Raw genomic sequence first — 20627 nt, 5'->3', positions numbered from 1 at the left:
TATTTTGAATAACTTGAAGCTTGTCTTTAAGTTTTTTGGATAAGCCTTCATATCAACAAGCACATGCATAATCAAGATGGCATTGTATAAATGCAGAACACAATGTTTTTCTAGATTGTTGAGACAAACATTCTTTATATCTATATAAAAATTTAAGTCGCTGATTAGCCTTCTTTATAATATTGTCAACAACTTGTTCACCAGATAAAAAAATGATACCTAAATATTTCACATTTGATTTACTCTTAATTTTAATATTATCACATTCAATAGAAAGTTATCCAACATTGATAAATACTGTGAAGAAACTTGCTTATTGAAATTGATGCGTATTAGTAAACAAGTTGTTAATTGTTACAACATTTGTACTAGTTGTTCTCTAATTTCTTTGTATATGAAAGTATTGATTTATAAATGCAAGAGACTTGTTTGTGTTGTGTGTTGCTGTCTGGTGGACCTATATCCTACATCTCCTTTTATTCTTAAAACAGTGTTCACATGTAATTATAGTCATCATTCAAATACATGTGTAGATCTTACAGACAATTTAACAGCTCATTGACAATGATGATCAGATTCCTATAGCGGGCTTTTCAGTAGGGGTTGGGGAGGGAGTATAATACTTACAGCTAGCAAAATGCTTTTAAACCGACCGTGCGAGGGCTGTAAAGCCAGTCAAGGTCGTTAAAAACTACCATCATCATGCTTTTAAACTTTTTCAGTGTATGTTAATATCAATCTATGTCAGTAACAAATTAAAAAAAAATCAATGTCTTTGTGTGCTTCGTATTCTAACTGCCTATGGACATGATTTACCTTCTTTTTCTATCGCAATTCTAAAGAATGTTACCTCTGTATCTGAAACCAGAATATGAGCACAAACTTTACGTTAAAATATTGCAAGATACGACCACAATGACATTTCTTGCAAGGTGAGAACCGAATGAAATAAGATTAAACGTGCTTATTTCAAAAACAATTTGAATGGTAAATTGTTTTCAATTATTCAAAGGCCCCTTCCTATTGTAAAAAGTGAATTCGAAATCACATTTCAACAGTGAACTTATGATAAAAAAAAGGATGTTTCAAACAATTATAAAAGCTTCGTTTTGATATTGATAGTCTCCAATGTAAATCTTTATCAAGCCGGTTCGTAAGCAACACTTACAAAAGCCATTGTATAGCATTGTTAAAAAGGTCCACATCTCTCAAAAGAGTCGCCAAATGTCACAGTATTTGGTACAAAATATTTTGGAATCATAATGTAACCATCCATGTGTTAATGAAATAATCAGTTTTATCTTGATTAAGCACGACAGATTTAATATAACATTATTATTGATTCGGTGCTATCTATTTATCTTCTATAACTGTTTTGGTCCGTATTACCGTTGCCTTAATAATCTTGTAAGGAATGACGTTTAAGTTGTATTACAGATAAGATAGCTTTACGCACGTCCTATGCATTTTATTTTAAACAATTTGAATAACAATGAAATTGATCAAATATGGTTGCTTTGTTTTTCAGAAATCAAAATAATGAACTAACAGAAATGCTTTAAAGAAAACTCTGATAATCACACATTGTCAGGTGAAATAATTTGAAAAGTAAAGCTTGTTATTATCATCCTTCTTCTGATGAAAGGAGTGAAATTCAAACAATAAAATACTTATACATGAGAAAATATTTAGCTTATGTAAAGATCAAATATTAGGTATTTGATTAAGCATTATTACTTTATGCAAAATTGCATGTTACTATGAAGTGCAAAGAGGTTTTGGCTTCAGTCCATAACAAGCACTACTAAAGGCCTCAAAGATCTCAAATAAACAGGTAGGGTTTTAAAATTTCTGTTGAACTTTAATACTTAATTTTAAAAAAGTGCACTTGTGCGATGGGACTGCGATATATACCGATTAAGCAAATTAGTGTTCAATGAATTAAATAACTTGAAATGTTGATGAAATTTAAATTTGACCTTTTAATAAAAGACGACACTTGTTAAGAAACAAAAGGGGTTTTTAAATGTCGGTAAGTCCAGTCATGTTAATAGATTAGGTGTGTGACATGGATAATGATGTCCGCAGAGTCAGATTTGATGCGGAAGTTGAGGAAACCATTTTAACTGGGAAATGGAGTTTTTTAAGGTATGGAAGATAATACAAATCATTACTTTAATAACCATTCAAGCCGATCGAGATTGAGTTATATTTTATCTGATAGTTTTAAATTTTTGCAGTCACATAAAAATTCATGATAAATTTGTTAATGTGTGTATGGAACATCCCGAAAAAATGGAAATATCACATTTATAAATATGTTTTCGTTTATAACCAACTATAGGTGACCGTAACGTCTTCATCATTAGGCAAAACATATACTGTGTAGTAACCGATAAAAGGCCCAAGAATGACAAACTTTGTAAAATTCATAATGGAAAACCAAAGGCAAGATTTATGCTTAAAAATTACGAAAAACAAATTTGGCAGACGAAAAGGCTCCTGACTTGGGAGCACATATGAATGTCAGAATGTGGCGAGGTTAAACATGTTTGTGGGCGCTCAATCCCCCTTACCCTGGAAAGTATTGAAACAGCGTACAATAAGAACAAACTGTAAAAATGTTCCTTCGAAAAGAAGGTTTTCGGTTTTGGTATATGTAGCAGATTTTTCGTAAGGGAACGACCATTTAATTTTGAAGGGAGGGGGGGGTTCATTTTGAAATCATTTTGCGTACCACGCAAGCATCAAATTATTTACTTTTTTGTCGCGAATTGTTTTTCAGAACTTATCATTATATTTAATTGCAAAACTCTCAATCAGAAACTTGCTAGTCCTCCTCACTGATCAAAACATTTTTTTTCCTTTGAAGTTGGGAATCAGAATATTTTTTAGATCCTAACCATACCCCTCCCCTTTCAGAGTTTAATTGTGGGAACGTAAATTATAATTTTGATTACCAGTACAATGATTTTTTTCATTTAAATAGTCAGGAATCGTATCATACAACTTTAGCCAGATAATGCTAAATGAAATTTCAACAATTAAACAGTCTTTTTAAAAAGGGAGATGATGTCATTATGTCAGCTTCAACTATTGCGCTTGACTATTTCTTCAGTAATTTATGAAGCTTACCATTTCCACTTTACAAATATCTACAGTAGAGAGCAACTATAATCAAACAATGAAAGAATGCAATAAATAAATGATACGTATTATCCATAGGTGAACACATCTTCGCCATAAGCTGAAACCAAAACCAATACCGAAACCGATACCGAAACCGAATCCCGGGATATTTGAGTGGGTTGATATTCTCCCGAGTAAATGTCAGTGTAAACTCAATCAGCATATTCATTTATATTGTTATAAATCTGAACGTATTATATAACTTGACGCACCAATTCCCATGATCTATTTAAAAGTGAAGATTAATTCAAACGCTATTGAATACACTGGTACAAGTTAAATCAAATTTAAGATGTCGATATGAATTTATATAGTATATACATTTATCATTAAGCATGTTTCGTCGAAGGGACTGTGATGCATATAGTTACCCTTTTAACCTTGGGATATCCTACATACACTCTTCTTGCTCGGATCTTATGTTGACATTTTTTAGCTTGGGTTGATCGCGGAATATTTAATTTTGGTAGTTTAGCCGTCTCAAGGTATATGGTGTAACGATTTGGTGTTCAAGTAGATATGTGGTGTTAGATCTAACAAGCAAGGGACAAACACGAGGAAACGTTCATGCCTCGTCTAGACCTATGGCGTCCATTGATTAGTAAGTCAGCACGCCATTTTAGTCACAAAGGAAGCCAGATCTTAGATATCCGATTTTCGTTTACGTATCTAATATAACCTGAATTAACATCAAATTACTTAACCGTTACAAGGAAAACTAATAGCACTTCGTAAATTTGTTGCGTGCTAACCGCTTTTTTGCCTTCATCAGGAACGATCAGATTAAACAAAAAGTCAAAACCAATGCTTATATGTACCTGGATTTGAGAGGTAAAACATGTGAAAGGCTATATCATTGAAAGAGGCCAAAAAGAAATTATCAAATCTAAAGACCCAGCACACAAATTTCACTTGTTCGGAAATACCACCGAAGTAAATGATAGTTGTAATGAAATATAATGCATCCTCACGAAAGCGCTTAAGAAGACACGACTAATAAATAAGGCAGCAGGTCTTAGAAGTTGGCAAAGTGATCTTTTGAAGCCTGTTAAGATGTTACTCTCCGTTTCAACAACTATCTTCGATGTTTGATGTTAAAAAAACTTGAGGGTATAAAAGAGTATTAACAAACATACAGAACTCCAAGGTAAATTCAAAAAGGGAGAAGTCCATTAAACCTGACAAAATCAAAGGCTTGACTATATCAACCAACGGAATGAATGGAAAACAACTGTCATATTCCTGAATGTAAAGCTATCCACCAAATTTGGTCAATTATTCGTCAGCTTTTTAAAATCGATTATTACATTGCCCTCTGCTTAGAATGACGAAATATAAAAGAAGATTGACATGCTTTTGAAGAAACCCTAGGAATAGATTACTTTAGCTATATTTGGTAAAACCTTTCGGAATTTTATAGCCTCAATGCTCATTAACTTCGTAATTTATTTGGCCTTTTTAACTATTTTACTCGCGCGTCACTGATGAGTCTTTTGTAGACAAAACGCGCGTCTGGTGTAGAAATTTCAATCCTGGTATCTATGAAGAGTTTATTTAGATCTATTGATTGTACCCCAATAGAAAATATTGAAACCAGGCATTGTTTTATACAGGACATCAAAACATACATTGCATTTATTCATGTAATAGAAGTTACCTAGATAGAAATAACATATCTGAAATATGGTTTCCAAGGTTACAATTATGACTTACACAGATTGATGCAGACCATATCTCTAGAGGAAACATTACCATTCCCTCAATATTGTTACTTGCTTGTTAACACAATTTATCTAGCTGAAAACCCCATTGTTTTACCCCAGACTTCAAGAAGGTTAGGTTTTTGCATGCCATTATCACGATCAACGCAAACTTATCAACGAAAAGACTTAAAAAAAAGAATAATTAAAGTAGAAACCTCATTTGACGAACGGAAATGTTTAAAATCATAAGCGATATTACACAATGTGTATAAATCATAAGCGATATTACACAATGTGTATAAATCATAAGCGATATTACACAATGTTTAAAATCATAAGCGATATTACACAATGTGTATAACTACGTGCAGCACTGTCCCTTCGGCGAAACATTCTTCACAATTAATGCGCATCATAACTAAATTTATACTGATATATCATGAATTGTATATCACTTAATTAGTGTATTCAATAAATTAAAAAAAAAATCTTCATTATTTCTAATAGAATCATGTGAATTGATCTTTCATGTGTTTTATCATAATTTTGTCTTTGGTAATAACAAACGTTGTTATAGTAAAATTGTGAATTGCCAAATACAAAATTTTAATATAACACATGTAATAATCGGTGTGATATTGTCGGGTTTTGAAAAAATATAAATAAATATACGGGTTGAGTTCATTAAAACTTAATAACACTAATATTTACACATGTATGATAATTTCAACTCGCTCAACTATACTTGGTTTCGGTGTCAGTCTCGGTTTGGTTTCGGCTTATGGTGAAGATGTCTAATAAGGTAAATCTTTATTTATTAGCATGGCATCCTGGTCAAACCTCCTCTTTGCGTCAGTACGTTGATGAGACACTACACAATCTTGTTCATTGGATTAATTTCGCTTGGTCAATAAAACTTTCAATAGCATTTTTTTAAATTCTAAATACATTAAAATATTTCTAGAATTAGCTAAACATACCAATACGTTTTAACATCTGTACAATTTGATATAGCATTTTTAAAAAAATCTTCGCTTGTTCCTCTAAGAATGAAACTTTGTAACGCCATATTCTATGAGTATAACATATCTCCGATTTTATAAATATATATTCTCTTTGGTATTGAGTACTATTAAAGTTTGTCGGCCAAAGTCCTTGTTTTAGCTTCCAAAGCTTGTTATTTATACAGGTCAGATAGTGATCATTAACAGCACAATTAAGTACAATAACTTCCATAAATTAATCTACATCTGTAGTATAAATATGGTCTGCATCTGTAGTATGAATATGGTCTACAACTGTTGTATGAATATGGTCTACAACTATTGTATAAATATGGTCTACAACTGTTGTATAAATATGGTCTATATCTGTTGTATACATATGGTCTATATCTGTTGTAAACATATGGTCTATATCTGTTGTATACATATGGTCTACATCAGTTGTATACATATGGTCTATATCTGTTGTATACATATGGTCTTTATCTGTTGTATACATATGGTCTATATCTGTTGTATACATATGGTCTATATCTGTTGTATACATATGGTCTATATCAGTTGTATACATATGGTCTATATCAGTTGTATACATATGGTCTATATCAGTTGTATACATATGGTCTATATCTGTTGTATACATATGGTCTATATCTGTTGTATACATATGGTCTATATCTGTTGTATACATATGGTCTATATCTGTTGTATACATATGGTCTATATCTGTTGTATAAATATGGTCTATATCTGTTGTATACATATGGTCTATATCTGTTGTATACATATAGTCTATATCAGTTGTATACATATGGTCTATATCAGTTGTATACATATGGTCTATATCTGTTGTATACATATGGTCTATATCAGTTGTATACATATGGTCTATATCTGTTGTATACATATGGTCTATATCTGTTGTATACATATGGTCTATATCTGTTGTATACATATGGTCTACATCTGTTGTATACATATGGTCTACATCTGTTGTATACATATGGTCTACATCTGTTGTATACATATGGTCTATATCTGTTGTATAAATATGGTCTACATCTGTTGTATACATATGGTCTACATCTGTTGTATAAATATGGTCTATATCTGTTGTATACATATGGTCTATATCTGTTGTATACCTATGGTCTATATCTATTGTATACATATGGTCTATATCTGTTGTATACATATGGTCTATATCTGTTGTATAAATATGGTCTATATCTGTTGTATACATATGGTCTACATCTGTTGTATACATATGGTCTATATCTGTTGTATACATATGGTCTATATCTGTTGTATAAATATGGTCTATATCTGTTGTATAAATATGGTCTACAACTGTTGTATACATATGGTCTATATCTGTTGTATAAATATGGTCTATATCTGTTGTATGAATATGGTCTGCATCTGTAGTATGAATATGTTGCAGATTTATTTTTTCTCTTTCTGATGCCCAATGAATGTATTTTGTCTACGCAGTTTATATGTTAAAATCTCCTAAAGTATGACACCATGATTTTCTGAAGATGCTCTTTTTATTGACTTTCCAAGGAATCAATACAAGATTGCAATGATCATCTAGCAATATTTTCGAAGTACTACGCTTCTGTTTAAGAGTTCTGTTTCGTCTCGTTTGTGATTTGTTATCCTTTGCATTCAGATTTTCTATTTTATATGTAACAGAGTTGTTACGGAATCTCATATCTAATAATTATGTCATGAATTAAGGTTACAGCTTCAGAACTACGTGGTAAAATTAGTTTCAGCAGGAGGAAAATACGTTAGAATGATTGTGTTTAATTTCACACCAAAAGTAAATATGAAGCTGACCAGAGGTAATCAGAACACGTTGATCTAAAGGAGACATCAAATAAAGTTTGAATATTAAGAGTTTCTATATTTTGCCCTTAAGCCGAACCAAACACTCAAATACTATCCTCAAACAGTTCATCTTTTCCACATGCCATTATCTATGTTCGTATATCGAAGAGGGGAGGAATGTCAACTCATTTGGAGTAAGGAGGTTGGTCTCACTAAGAAAGAAAAAATTATCTTTTATCGCAATCCTTCTAAATTTGATAGAGAAGGATTTTTCTTCATTCTTCCATAACTTCAAAATGTGATACAAATTGAAGAAACGATCAACTTATTCAATATTTTCGTTGGTGACAGTTACTTTTCCTCTTTATATTTGAAGAATGGAACTACCCAATATTAAGATATGGTTATTTAACTTGATGAACAAATAAGTATACAGTTTTAGTGTACAAACTTATCAAGTATATTTCAATCTTAAATATAGCAATTAAACTAAATAAATCTACAAAAACAATTGAATCGTAGATTGACAGATTTTGCGGAGGCATTTTGTCAAGAATTTAAAAACAATTAAAATTTAAATTACAGATACCTACTAACTTTAAATGAAGAAATAAATTTGCAAATCATTGCTGACACATTAGAAGATAGAGGAGCTTTATCTCCAGACGAGAAAGACGTTATTTTACAATTGTACAATTACCGAGAAAAAATAGAACTATGCCTTGGAACTGTGATGGTTTCGGGTCCTAATTCTTATACAACTATATGTGAAGTTTTAAGAGATTGTGGGTACGGACATATTGTGGAATCGTTAAAGGCAGACGACGAAGAATCCGATAAATGTAAGTACATGTACATCTTTATATTTCAAAGTTTTGCATTTGATAGTATCGCTGTTTAAAGTATAAGTACAATGTAACAAGGAATGATATTTGTATCTAAATTCAAGGCATATTCCACAAAATCTTGTAAATTACCTCAAGGCATATTCCACAAAATCATGTAAATAACCTCAAGGCATATTTCACAAAATCTTGTAAATAACCTCAAGCCTGTCCCAAGTCAGGAGCCTGTAGTTCAGTGGTTGTCGTTGGTTCATGTCTGTCATGTCTATTTTTCGTAAATTGTTTTGTTATAAATTAGGCCGTTAGTTTTATCAATTGAATTGTTTTCCTATTTTTTATGTCGGGGCCTTTTATAGCCGACTATACGGTATGGCATTTTCTCATTGTTGAAGGTCGTACGGTTACCTATAATTGCTTACATCCACTTTATTTTTAACTTTGTTGGATAGTTGTCTCATTGGCAATCATACCACATCTCCTTATTTTTATATCAAGGCATATTCCACAAAATCATGTAAATAGCTACTTCAAGTTGGAATATTCCTTTAAAAGATCAATGTCAATAAATACTGACCAATATCGAAAAAAACCCACTAAAACGATTATATTTGAACTAATGGTACGATTAACTGTCACATTCCTGACCTGTTTAGGAAATTCATATACGAGAGCAGTAGGTTGGTCTGGGTTTTACAACATGTCAAACTTCCCTAATTCATGTAATTAAATCTTGTTGAAATAACAATTGTCTCGTGAACTAAGTAAACTAATATAAGGAAAGAACAAGAAGATTTAACAAAATATAGAAAAAAAACAGTAAGATTGTAATGATAACCATTGTTCATATTTGGCATACCTTCTATAGCCTGGTTAGATCAAATATTACGTTGTATATATTTTTTTCCCAAATACCCGATTCTTCCATTAAAGTGCTGAGAATCCTAATCTGATTAATAAACCTTTAGTCGTATGACCAATTCCTATAGTACAGTATTTTACATGTAATTTGGCATCATTATTCCACCATTAAAGGTTTTATTTTAAAACTATTAATATGATGTTTTACTTTTACAGCTGATAAAGGTAGGATTATTATAAATCAAATGTTATTACATTATGCTAATATGTTATCAACCTAAGTAGAGGTTCTAAGTCTACGACATGCTATGTCCAAAGGCGGTTACAACAACCTCAGAAAAAGGGCAAGATCAAGAGTTAAATATGGATAGAGGTCAAGCACTGAAATTTAAAATATGCCCGTCAGATTAGTAAAAGGACCTAAAGTTGTTTGGATATCCGTTCATCATGTGATTTATAAAATAAAAATAAAGACTTGCATGAAATTTGAGCAATTTGGTCAAAGAAAAATTAGGAAACCAATGGTCTAATCAAAAACATTTGAGAAACTTACTTTGACCATGGTTACAAGATATTGTGGACACATAAGCCGTAGACTTAGATCCTAGACTTTATAGTATGATCCTCATTGTCAATTTTCCTTTCATAATTTCATCTATAATAATGTAGAGATTCATACGTTTAACATTATAATATTCGATAATAAGGGGATCATAAACAAGTATAAACATTAATCTACATAAAGATATTTGATAATTGAATTAAGTAATATAGTTCATATAAGTATATGATAATACAACACATACCACTTTAACACACATTAGAATGAGGCGTCCTAAGAGTATGCATATCTTCATTATTCATTGGATAGAACATAATCTAGTATACATAACTCGTGAGAAAAAAATGAAAACTTTGCAAAAGCGTTGAATGATTATCATTACATCTATGTCTTGCTAACGATTGGCTGAACAAGATAAATCGAGAAAGGTATATCGAAGGCAGCAAACAAAACGGTACATTTACTGCCACTAGGTTTGTACCATTGCTGGTGAACTTACATGTTGATCATCCGTCCTGCGGTCCGTGCTTCGGTTTTGCCGTGAGTTAATTAGTATACTTTTATGTAAATCCTGAGCAAATTTTGAAGATTGCAACTACCGCAGCCAATATCTATATATTTATCTAAAGGTCTAGTCCCTTTTTAATAGCTACTGGTTAAAAAGTTTAAAAAAACACGACACCTCTAATTTACTGTTTTTATTTACATAAGATACATTGAAAATGGTAAAGTCAGTGGATCTTTTTAATAGCATCACTACGGTATGGGCTGGAAACTCGCTCCAATCGTTTTAAGAGACCTAGGGCTGTCAAGCAGATTTGGGCCTATCCCCGAAAATTCTGCTTCCTTCACCAATTACATGATTATTATGAATGTGTACAAATATTTAAATAATGATGTTAAACTCAATCAAACAAAGGGTCATTGAAAACTCCACTGCATAATAACATCAGGTGTTTCTTTTTACACTGTACCCATTATGTATACAAATGTGCATGAACAAATTTGTATAATATAGTTTGTGATTATTATTAACTACTGTCCTCAAAGAGTTATATGGAGTATTACTGAAATTCGCTTCACTAATTGCATGCAAACTATATCTTAGCCGAACTAACTAACTATTTTGTGAGAGAAGTAGAGACATTTCTCCTAAACTTATTTCAAACCGGGCTATTTTCAATATATCTTAAATCTTGGATAAAATTTTAAATACCAAAGATTCATGTGTGTAAACTTAGGGATTCTCAAAGTATTATGTCATATCTTTCAACTCGAAATTATCTATAATGATAAAAGATAACTAACAACTAAAATTTTGATAGATTTCGTCAAATTGTGAGCATTTTTAAACGACAAAAGTTTGACCCTGCAAAGCCATCGGGCACTGTTTTTTAATGAGTGAACAGTATTTATTTGTTAATCCTGCAACAATCCTCATAATTCTGTCACATGTGAAACCCCCACAAGTTTTATGAAAATGCATGATTATAGAAGAAAGGGTAGATTCAGGACACATCAGTATGTGCATTCTGCAGACTGGGAAGAGCAAAATAAACAAATTATATATGTTTGTATCTCTTCTGCCTTTTGAGGTCAGTAACGAGATCCATAAGTTAAAAATAAGTCAAAAGATGCATACGAACATAGACATCATCATTCAACTTTACACTCTCAAATCTAAGCGAAAACTTATCTCTAATAGTTTTCTTATTTTTCATTGCAAAAAGTTACAGCATTATTAGACGTTATGAATTTCCATTTGCTATCTATTTCATCCATTTAATGTTTGAAAACGGAAAAGTTTGTTCTAAAGATGATTTGCTATTCCTTTAGAATCATTATTATATTAACTTTTCTAATCTATATTTCAGATTTACAGTTAGTTCAACCAAAGCGATATATGCTATCTTCAAAAGTTAGTATCTTTCAAAACATGTATGAACATATAAACCCTCTGGGAAGTCTTCAACGATGAATGATAATTAAAAATGCATTGTTGATTAACTCTCTTTTTTCGTTCAATGATTTTCTAACAAATATAATTGACTTTGAATTGAGTAACAATTGTATTTCAGGTAGAATACACAATGTTGTGTTAATGGTAAATATTTGGTTTTCTCTGTTAAATATAAATACAACTAGCATAGACTCTTAGCGATTACTATTGGGATTTTAACTAAAGTAAAGTAAAATATTGAAGTTCTTTAACTTTCAGATAGTGTTGAGTTGCTGTTTCATGGATGCACACCAGCATCTCTTTTTATTTAGATTTACATAATCAAAGTCAATCATACTGACTTTTCTAAGTACAAAATGTTTGTATTAAAAAGTATAGAAAGCCATAGTATAAAATATGTAGATTTCTATTAAAGTCACCAAATAGGATTTCAAAAGATCAACTGATTAATTGTTGATTGTTTATTTTCCTGTAAAATATGCTTCCTGCATAGTCAGGACTAAGCTTTAGAAGAATAGCCAAAACCTTAAATGAGTGCGTTGGGACATTAGTTTTATAAGAATTAAAATATCTTGGACCTGTACAATTTATACTCATTTGGTTCTGGTCAGACAAAAAACATTATCGTCAGAGGCAATCGTTGATTCTGAATGGCCAATTAAAAAAAAATCTTTTATGAAGAAGGCGAAATGTTTTTACATTTTACAAGTTTGATGATTGGGAGACCCTCTAGAAAATTTCCTCATTTGTTGTTAATCGGATGGCAATTATGATGGCATTGGGGACACATAATTCCCATTGAAACTTTATGAAAAATCCCATTTTCATCGTCTACTTTGAAACCGATAAGACAGTGTGAAATAAACTTGGTAGGAATTACGTATGGAAGGTCCTCTACAAACAATCATTGTTTGGTTCAGATCTGACGGAAAACATTGCCGCAAGGTATATAATCTTTGATTCTGATTGACCAATTTTCAAAGTCTTCTTCTCTGAAACTACAAGGCGAAATATACTGACACCTTACAGAATAAACTATTGGGACACTTTCTACAAAAAATCCTCTTATAATGTAGACCAGATAGCAAACAATGTGGCATCGATGGCACAAACTTTCTATTCAAGCTCTGTTTTAAATCACATTTTCATCTTCTCTAAAACCCACTATTTTATGTGAAATAAAGTTATAGGAATATTTTGACAGTCCCCGTTTGGTCCTGATCATGCGAAAAACATGGCTATCAGAGGCAATATTTGAATTCCAATTGTCAAATTTTAAAAATTCGTCCTCTTTAAAACTACAAGGCGAATTGTTTTTTTTTTTAACTTTACAGGATTGATGATTTTGGGACAATCTAAAAATCGTCTTCGTTTAATGTTGGTCGAATGTTAAACATGGCGGCATTAGTAGCACATATTTTCCATTTAAGCTCTATCGAAAGTCGCATTTTCAACTTCTCTGAAACCTGGGACTAATACATTGATTATCTATTAGTCCCAGCTGAAACTAATAAGTAAAATTTAAGCAAAGTTATCAAGGATTATGTACGGAAAGAACTCTACAATGGATTTTCATGTGATTCCGATGAGATGAGAAATGTGACGGCCATTTCCTCTAAAGCCGCAAGTCCAAATTGTTTGAAATTTTACATGATTGATGATATTAAGAAGATCAATTACAAAGGATACAGATTTATCATCTATCTTTTGAACAAACGTTGCGACAGTGGTATTACATATCTACCAGTGTTATCTTGTCTGAAATGGCATTTTCATCTTATAATCTTGAAATTGAAAATTTGTAGTTTTTTGTTCCAATGTGACCATTACCATTTAAGTACCCATTATTGTTCTACTTTTAACATCTCATTCACCAAATAACCCACTTGTTACTATACATGTTGTTAATTTATTTTCAACCAGAGTAATTCATGGTCGTTGGATCCTCTATTTCACTTTTGCCATTGATATAAAAGTGAAATGAGAACACATCGAGTATGCCTCAATTTATGTTTGGGAAGAATATGGTTAAATCTACAAATTGTTTCTTTATTGAATTTCATGAATCAAAATTTCAAATTAACCTATACATCACACGAGTATATGGCTGTTCAAATCAAGACATTTTTATTTTTGTTCTAGGACCGCAGTACAGTTCATAGTAGTCAAGCATCAAAAACAGATCCATTATCCATTCAAGGTGTCAGGATGGCAATCAACACACTATCAAAGGACGCTAAAGCATCTCACCGGGAGTTCAGTGCCATAATCACCAGACAGGAAGAGTTAGAAATACAACTACAGGAAGTAATGGCCTCTCTCGACAATGCTAGAGAGGCTCTGATTAAAGAAAGGCACGAAAAGGTTAGCCTTCAAGAAAAACTACGTCTACGAGATGAAGACTTAGTGGAAATGACTAAGAGATATAGAGAATTACAAAAAGCGATGGTTAAATTAAAAGAAACGAACAATAAATACCATGAAAGGATTCAAAAGCTTCAAATTGAAAACGAAGAGATGCGTAAAATGAACACTGACAAACGTGAACTACAGGAGGAACTAGAAAAACGGAACGAAGAAATCAAATATTTGAAGGATACAATAGAAGCACAAAGTAAAAAAATCTGTGAACAAGAATCTTTAATTAACGATAGACTAGCAGTAATTGACCAGTTAGCCAATGACCACGCTAGATTAGCTGACGGTCAAGTTAAACTTGAAAAAATAATGTCTGGCCAATCAGATAATATAGCAAGACTTGCATCAAATAAAGAACACACTGAAAAGATAATAGATACACAACAGCAACAGATTAATCTACAACAAGCCACGCTAGTCATGATGAAAGAACAACTAGAGAAACTAGAGAATAGGATGAACCAACAGGACAATCAACATAATGTTCTAGCTTTACAACCATCTGAACCAAATAATCGCTCTAGACGTCAGACATCAAATTCTCCTGCTAAACAAGTACATCAAAAGCCATTCATGGCTGCAGGCAAACAAGACACTTCAAAAAGCGCTTACTGGAGAGGTGGCGAAAAAAAGTAGAGAGAATTTTAAATTTTATCGTCTGTCACTGGTAATAGAGAGAGCTTTAGTAATAAGTTATCTCTCTCAATACATACATATATACATAATTACTTATCATCACTGTATAACAAAGCAGTATAATATGTCTTTCATAAAACTATTTTCGTACCTGCCTGTTTGTTTCAATAAACAAAGATATAGCATGCCATGATTTTCATATTCTTGATATTATCTTAAATGTTATATAATACACCATTCTTTTCTCGTATCTCAAGGTATTGATGATTCTTGTTTGCTTAGCGTCTTCAAGCAAAGAAGAAGCCACGTCTATTCAGGACGAAGACAATATATTTTTAATTGATATTGATCTATTTATAGATAAAACCGACGAAAACAATGTTCATTGCTCTTACAACGATGCTACACACAGAAAACTCTTTGCACCAAATATTTTTTTTAACTCAATATGAATTGTATGTTAACTATCATCAAACAATATAACTCGATGAGAAGTAGACTTAAATTAATGTTTCCCTCAAGGGCCATATTCAATGAAATTAAAGTATCACAGCCTCATTTCTGTACTTTGAAGTTGTAACAACATTAACTTGTATTTTTGAACTTGTTACCAAATTAAAAAGTAAAATAACAAAAATACCGAACTCTAAGGAAAATTCAAAACGGAAAGTCCCTTATCAAATGGCAAAATCAAAAGCTTATACACATCAAACGAACGGAAAACAACTGTCGTATTCCTGACTTGGTACAGGCATTTCCTTATGTAGAAAATGGTGGATTAAACCTGGTTTTATAGCTAGCTAAACTTCTCACATGTATGACAGTCGCATAAAATTCCATTATATTGACAACAATGTGTGAACAAAACAAACAGACATAATAGGTAAAAATGTCAAAAATAGGGGTACAGCAGTCAACATTAAGAATGTGTTAAAATTTCCAACACATCAATTTTGAAAGATTTTGGCAAATCCTGAGTATTTATACAAAAACCTGTTGACACAGATATAAGACTCGCCTCCGGCAGAAAATTCAGAAAAAGACCATCTGATGGACAGCAACATTGCTAATTAATTCAAAGTTGCTGGATCATGATATAGAGAGCAGCGCGTCAAAATGATCTTCAAACTGAGATGTACTGATAGTAATGCAACTTGATAGACAATATCATTGTCATTGTCTATCATAAGTAGTTCCTATCAAACTTATTTAAGCAGAAAACTTAACATTGGAAATTGATAATCCATTGAAAGTCATTGGGCCATGGCCTACGGGGGCAGGACCTCGAAATAGTACTGATAGTATTGCAACTTTATATAGAAATATCATTAATCTATCATAAGTAGTTCCTATCAAACTAACATTGAAAATTGGTAATAAATTGAAAGTCGCTGGACCTTAACCTACTTTCGTCGCAGGCGAGATAAAAAGGAACAAGAATGTCATAAGCTTTTCGACATATATTGTATCGGAATTAAAGCTATGCACTAAAATGTACTTTCAGAAGGAAAATTAATTCAAATGCAAAATTGAACAGAGGAAACTATATAAGGTGCATTTTCAGAAGGAGTACATGATAATGTGATATGATTTTATACTAAGCCGACATGCTAAACCGGATTTTTAACATGCTTGTTCAGTTTAAAATCCATATGAATTTCTTACTCTGAACTGATCAGCCTTTACCCTTACTCCTAAATGCCACTTGCTCACACAGGAACTCGGTTAGCGGATATGATTTATTTTTAAATCATTGTCATTTTATTTGTTTTTCGTATTTACTGTCTATTTGACTAAAAGTATTAACGTTGGCGTAAAGTTTTGTTTGTTTACTAGCAATAATGTGCAATATACTATCCATGTCCGTATACAGAAAGATCTTAGGTTTTTAATGTCTTTAATCTAACCATGTCTTGAATCGAACCCACAAACTTCCGCACTAAGGGCGAGCACGCTACCATAAGACCACCAAGCCCAGTTATATTGGTTCTGGATTTTTTTTTCTAAAAAACCCATAACATTTGATATAAAAGCAAAATAGTTATATAACACAATACTTAAGAGTCCTGAATAACCATAAAATTTGTTGATATATTTTTGTTATTGGACACCACTAAGCACATTGCATTTAAGATTACGAGCAAAGACTGGTCGGCTCGTAGTCTGAATAACGTGTCCTGGTAGAGCGACATGTTTTTCTGTTGACTGTTATACGCGAACTAGCGCGTTAACATTCAGAGAGTATATAGTACAAAGTAGGTCTAGTACAAAGCCCTGGTTCATATTCATATCACAGCATCATGTTCTTGTCCTGATATTCAAGCAATATTTGTAATTGGATGTTTAACACTAATCCATCCATCCATCCACCCATCAACGGATATGGAGAAAATAAGAATAACTTAATGAAAAAACTTTCATGAAGATATGTACATTGCCTCGCTTTTTCTTTAAACACTCTAAAAGCGACTTGGATATAGAAATATGGTCACATTGGTCTTCTTCCGACCAGCAGTAAAATCCTTGTCAAATTTAGGCGTTAGTTTGGCTGGTTGGATGTATAAATACGAAGCCACGTCCGGTCAGAATAGGGACGCTAAATACGATGCCTCGTGTAGATATAGTGCCATGCTCTCTGTGCGTCAAAGGGCATTTGCAATAACTCTGAGGGCCGGAAGTGGTCTTTTGCAAGGCAAATTTCTGTCCCTAACCAATAAAGTTGTTTGCATTGGCAGTCACAATTTCCCGCCCTTCACCCCTGATGTCCATCATTGGTCGGGTAGAACTTTGTAAGATGTAACACCAGCAACTCGAGCCTGGTCAAAAAGAACATACTGGAAAGTTATACATATTAAAAAACAAAATAGTTCCTACGCATAGGTGTAAATATAAAATTATGTAGAATAAATTTGGTAATTTAGGTATCAAATAAAAGGTGAAGGACAGGTGATCCTGGTGCGTCTTATTTAAATTTTAGTACACAAACTGGCCTACAATTGAGAGAATGATGTAGCACACATAAGAGAAGTTATCTCAAGAATAAATACGCCAGTAAAATAAAACATTAGAGGATACACCTCAAGCATGGGAAACTTTCTACGGCCTTCACACAGCACTAGAGAGACAAACTCCGTTATTATAATAAAAAAGAAAAGATATGGGGTAATCACGTGCATTGCTGTAGGGATATCCAGAAATTATACTGATTCAAAAATAAAATAGGACATGCACAATCAATATATACCACGACCATTTTGAATCTGCTGTTCAAAACAGATATCTGATTTACAAGTTGGGGATAAGTGGTTCCTACATTCTATGTTAAGATATTGGAAAGACAATCTTCGGTATGGTGGATCTATTAATGACTAAACCAAAGTAATATTCAGTAATGCCTCAAACAAGTCTGGATCTATTAATCACTAAACCAAAGTATTCAGTCGGGGCCTCAAACAAGCATGGATCTATTAAAGACTAAACCAAAGTAATATTCAGTAAGGCCTCAAACAAGCCTGGATCTTTTCATGACTAAACCAAAGTAATCAGTAGGGGCTCAAACAAGCCTGGATGTATTCATGACTAAACAAAAGTAATCAGTAGGGGAGCTCAAACAAGCCTGGATCTTTTCATGGCTAAACCAAAGTAATTAGTAGGGGCTCAAACAAGCCTGGATCTTTTCATGACTAAACCATGGTAATCAGTAGGGGGCTCAAACAAGCCTGGATCTATTAATGACTAAACCAAAGTAATCAGTGGGGAGCTCAAACAAGCCTGGATCTTTTCATGATTAAACCAAAGTGATCAGAAGGGGCTCAAACAAGCCTGGATCTATTCACGATTAAACCAAGGTAATCGGTAGGGGGCTCAATCAAGCCTGGGTCTATTTATGACTAAACCAAAGTAATTAGTAGGGGCAAAAACAAGCCTGGATCTTGTCATGGCTAAACCAAAGTAATCAGGAGTGGGTTAAACAAGCCTGGATATTGTCATTATCAAGCCAAATTAATCAGAAGGGGCCTCAAACAAGCCTGAATCTATTCACGACTAAACTAAAGTAATCAGTAGGGGCTCAAACAAGCCTGGATGTTTTCATGACTAAACAAAAGTAATCAGTAGGGGAGCTCAAACAAGCCTGGATCTTTTCATGGCTATAAACCAAAGTAATTAGTAGGGGGCTCAAACAAGCCTGGATCTTTTCCTGACTAAACCAAAATAAGCAGTAGGGGGCTCAAACAAGCCTGGATCTATTCATGACTAAACCATGGTAATCAGTAGGGGGCTCAAACAAGCCTGGATCTATTAATGACCAAACCAAAGTAATCAGTGGGGAGCTCAAACAAGCATGGATCTATTCACGACTAAACCAAGGTAATCGGTAGGGGGCTCAATCAAGCCTGGGTTTCAATTATTACTAAACTTAAGTTATTAGTAGGGGCAAAAACAAGCCTGGATCTTGTCATGGCTAAACCAAAGTAATCAGGAGTGGGGTAAGCAAGCCTGGATCTTGTCATTATCAAGCCAAATTAATCAGTAGGGAGCTCAAACAAGCCTGGATCTTTTCATGGCTAAACCAAAGTAATTAGAAGGGGGCTCAAACAAGCCTGGATCTTTTCCTGACTAAACCAAAAAAATCAGTAGGGGCTCAAACAAGTCTGGATCTATTCACGACTAAACCATGGTAATCAGTAGGGGGCTCAAACAAGCCTGGATCTATTTATGACTAAACCAAAGTAATCAGTGGGGAGCTCAAACAAGCCTGGATCTTTTCATGATTAAACCAAAGTAATCAGAAGGGGCTCAAACAAGCCTGGATCTATTCACGATTAAACCAAGGTAATCGGTAGGGGGCTCAATCAAGCCTGGGTCTATTTATGACTAAATCAAAGTAATTAGTAGGGGCAAAAACAAGCCTGGATATTGTCATGGCTAAACCAAAGTAATCAGGAGTGTGGTAAACAAGCCTGGATATGGTCATTATCAAGCCAAATTGATCAGAAGGGGGCTCAAACAAGCCTGAATCTATTCACGACTAAACCAAAGTAATCAGTAAGGGGCTTAAACAAGCCTGGGTCTATTCATGACTAAACCAGCAATGAACTATCTCCGAAATTGATAGACCAGAATCAAGATCTGCCTCAAGTGACCATAAAATTCTCAAATGTGTAAATTATACCTTCATAAATTATTCTTGTCATACTTGTTTCACATTAGCCATGTAAAATCAAAGAACAGTTTTATGTTATTTCCTATAGGGTTTTATAGGAACCCAAGTGACATTGTTGCCATCTTGTTTGCAATCAGATGAGTATGAATGTTTTTTTTTTGTTAATCATTTTTCCAAGTTAACATTCATATAACCTTGAAAAGATTTATCATTGCAGTTTCAGATAGATCAATTAGAACCATCATTTTCTCTGATAATCATGTTCTTTAGTCAATGGGCATGAAATAACTTTTTTTGGAGGACCTGGCAAAAAATTTCTGTTGAAAAACCTTATGAAAATTTGCTCTGTTATAAAAGAAATTAAATTAAAAGAGTAAAGTTTTACATAAGACAAAACTCTTCCATATCAAAAACAATACTATAAAAATATCATAGATTTGGTCAAAGCTAAA

At 32.9% G+C, this 20627-nt stretch overlaps 1 protein-coding gene across 3 annotated transcripts; it reads left to right on the top strand.

The window, feature by feature from the left end:
* The first annotated feature begins 1784 nt into the window (after positions 1-1784).
* LOC127739459 (kinesin-like protein KIF15) lies at positions 1785-15196 on the top strand. Of its 3 annotated transcripts, none has more exons than XM_052251254.1 (4): positions 1785-1834; positions 8318-8574; positions 11872-11915; positions 14100-15196. In XM_052251254.1, the coding sequence occupies exons 2-4, from the start codon at positions 8466-8468 to the stop codon at positions 15009-15011; spliced, it is 1065 nt and encodes a 354-aa protein (XP_052107214.1). In that variant the 5' UTR covers positions 1785-1834; positions 8318-8465; the 3' UTR covers positions 15012-15196. The 3 variants fall into 3 exon arrangements, with proteins under 3 accessions (XP_052107214.1, XP_052107215.1, XP_052107213.1); XM_052251255.1 differs by lacking the exon at positions 1785-1834 and adding an exon at positions 1888-2032; XM_052251253.1 differs by lacking the exon at positions 1785-1834 and adding an exon at positions 2021-2148.
* Positions 15197-20627: the final 5431 nt, after the last annotated feature.

The sequence above is a fragment of the Mytilus californianus genome, unplaced genomic scaffold (genome assembly GCF_021869535.1).
Source record: "Mytilus californianus isolate M0D057914Y unplaced genomic scaffold, xbMytCali1.0.p SCAF_4, whole genome shotgun sequence".
In the NCBI taxonomy this organism is placed as follows: domain Eukaryota; kingdom Metazoa; phylum Mollusca; class Bivalvia; order Mytilida; family Mytilidae; genus Mytilus; species Mytilus californianus.
Note: the sequence above shows the minus strand (reverse complement) of the source record. Positions and strands in the feature narration are given on the sequence as shown.

Bases quoted from the DNA above. Each gene is read 5' to 3' on its own strand.
- LOC127739459 (XM_052251253.1), top strand. From the start codon at position 2,069: ATGGATAATGATGTCCGCAGAGTCAGATTTGATGCGGAAGTTGAGGAA. The intron at 8,575-11,871 runs GTAAGTACATGT...TCTATATTTCAG, and splicing joins CGACGAAGAATCCGATAAAT to ATTTACAGTTAGTTCAACCA. The intron at 11,916-14,099 runs GTTAGTATCTTT...TTTTTGTTCTAG, and splicing joins GATATATGCTATCTTCAAAA to GACCGCAGTACAGTTCATAG.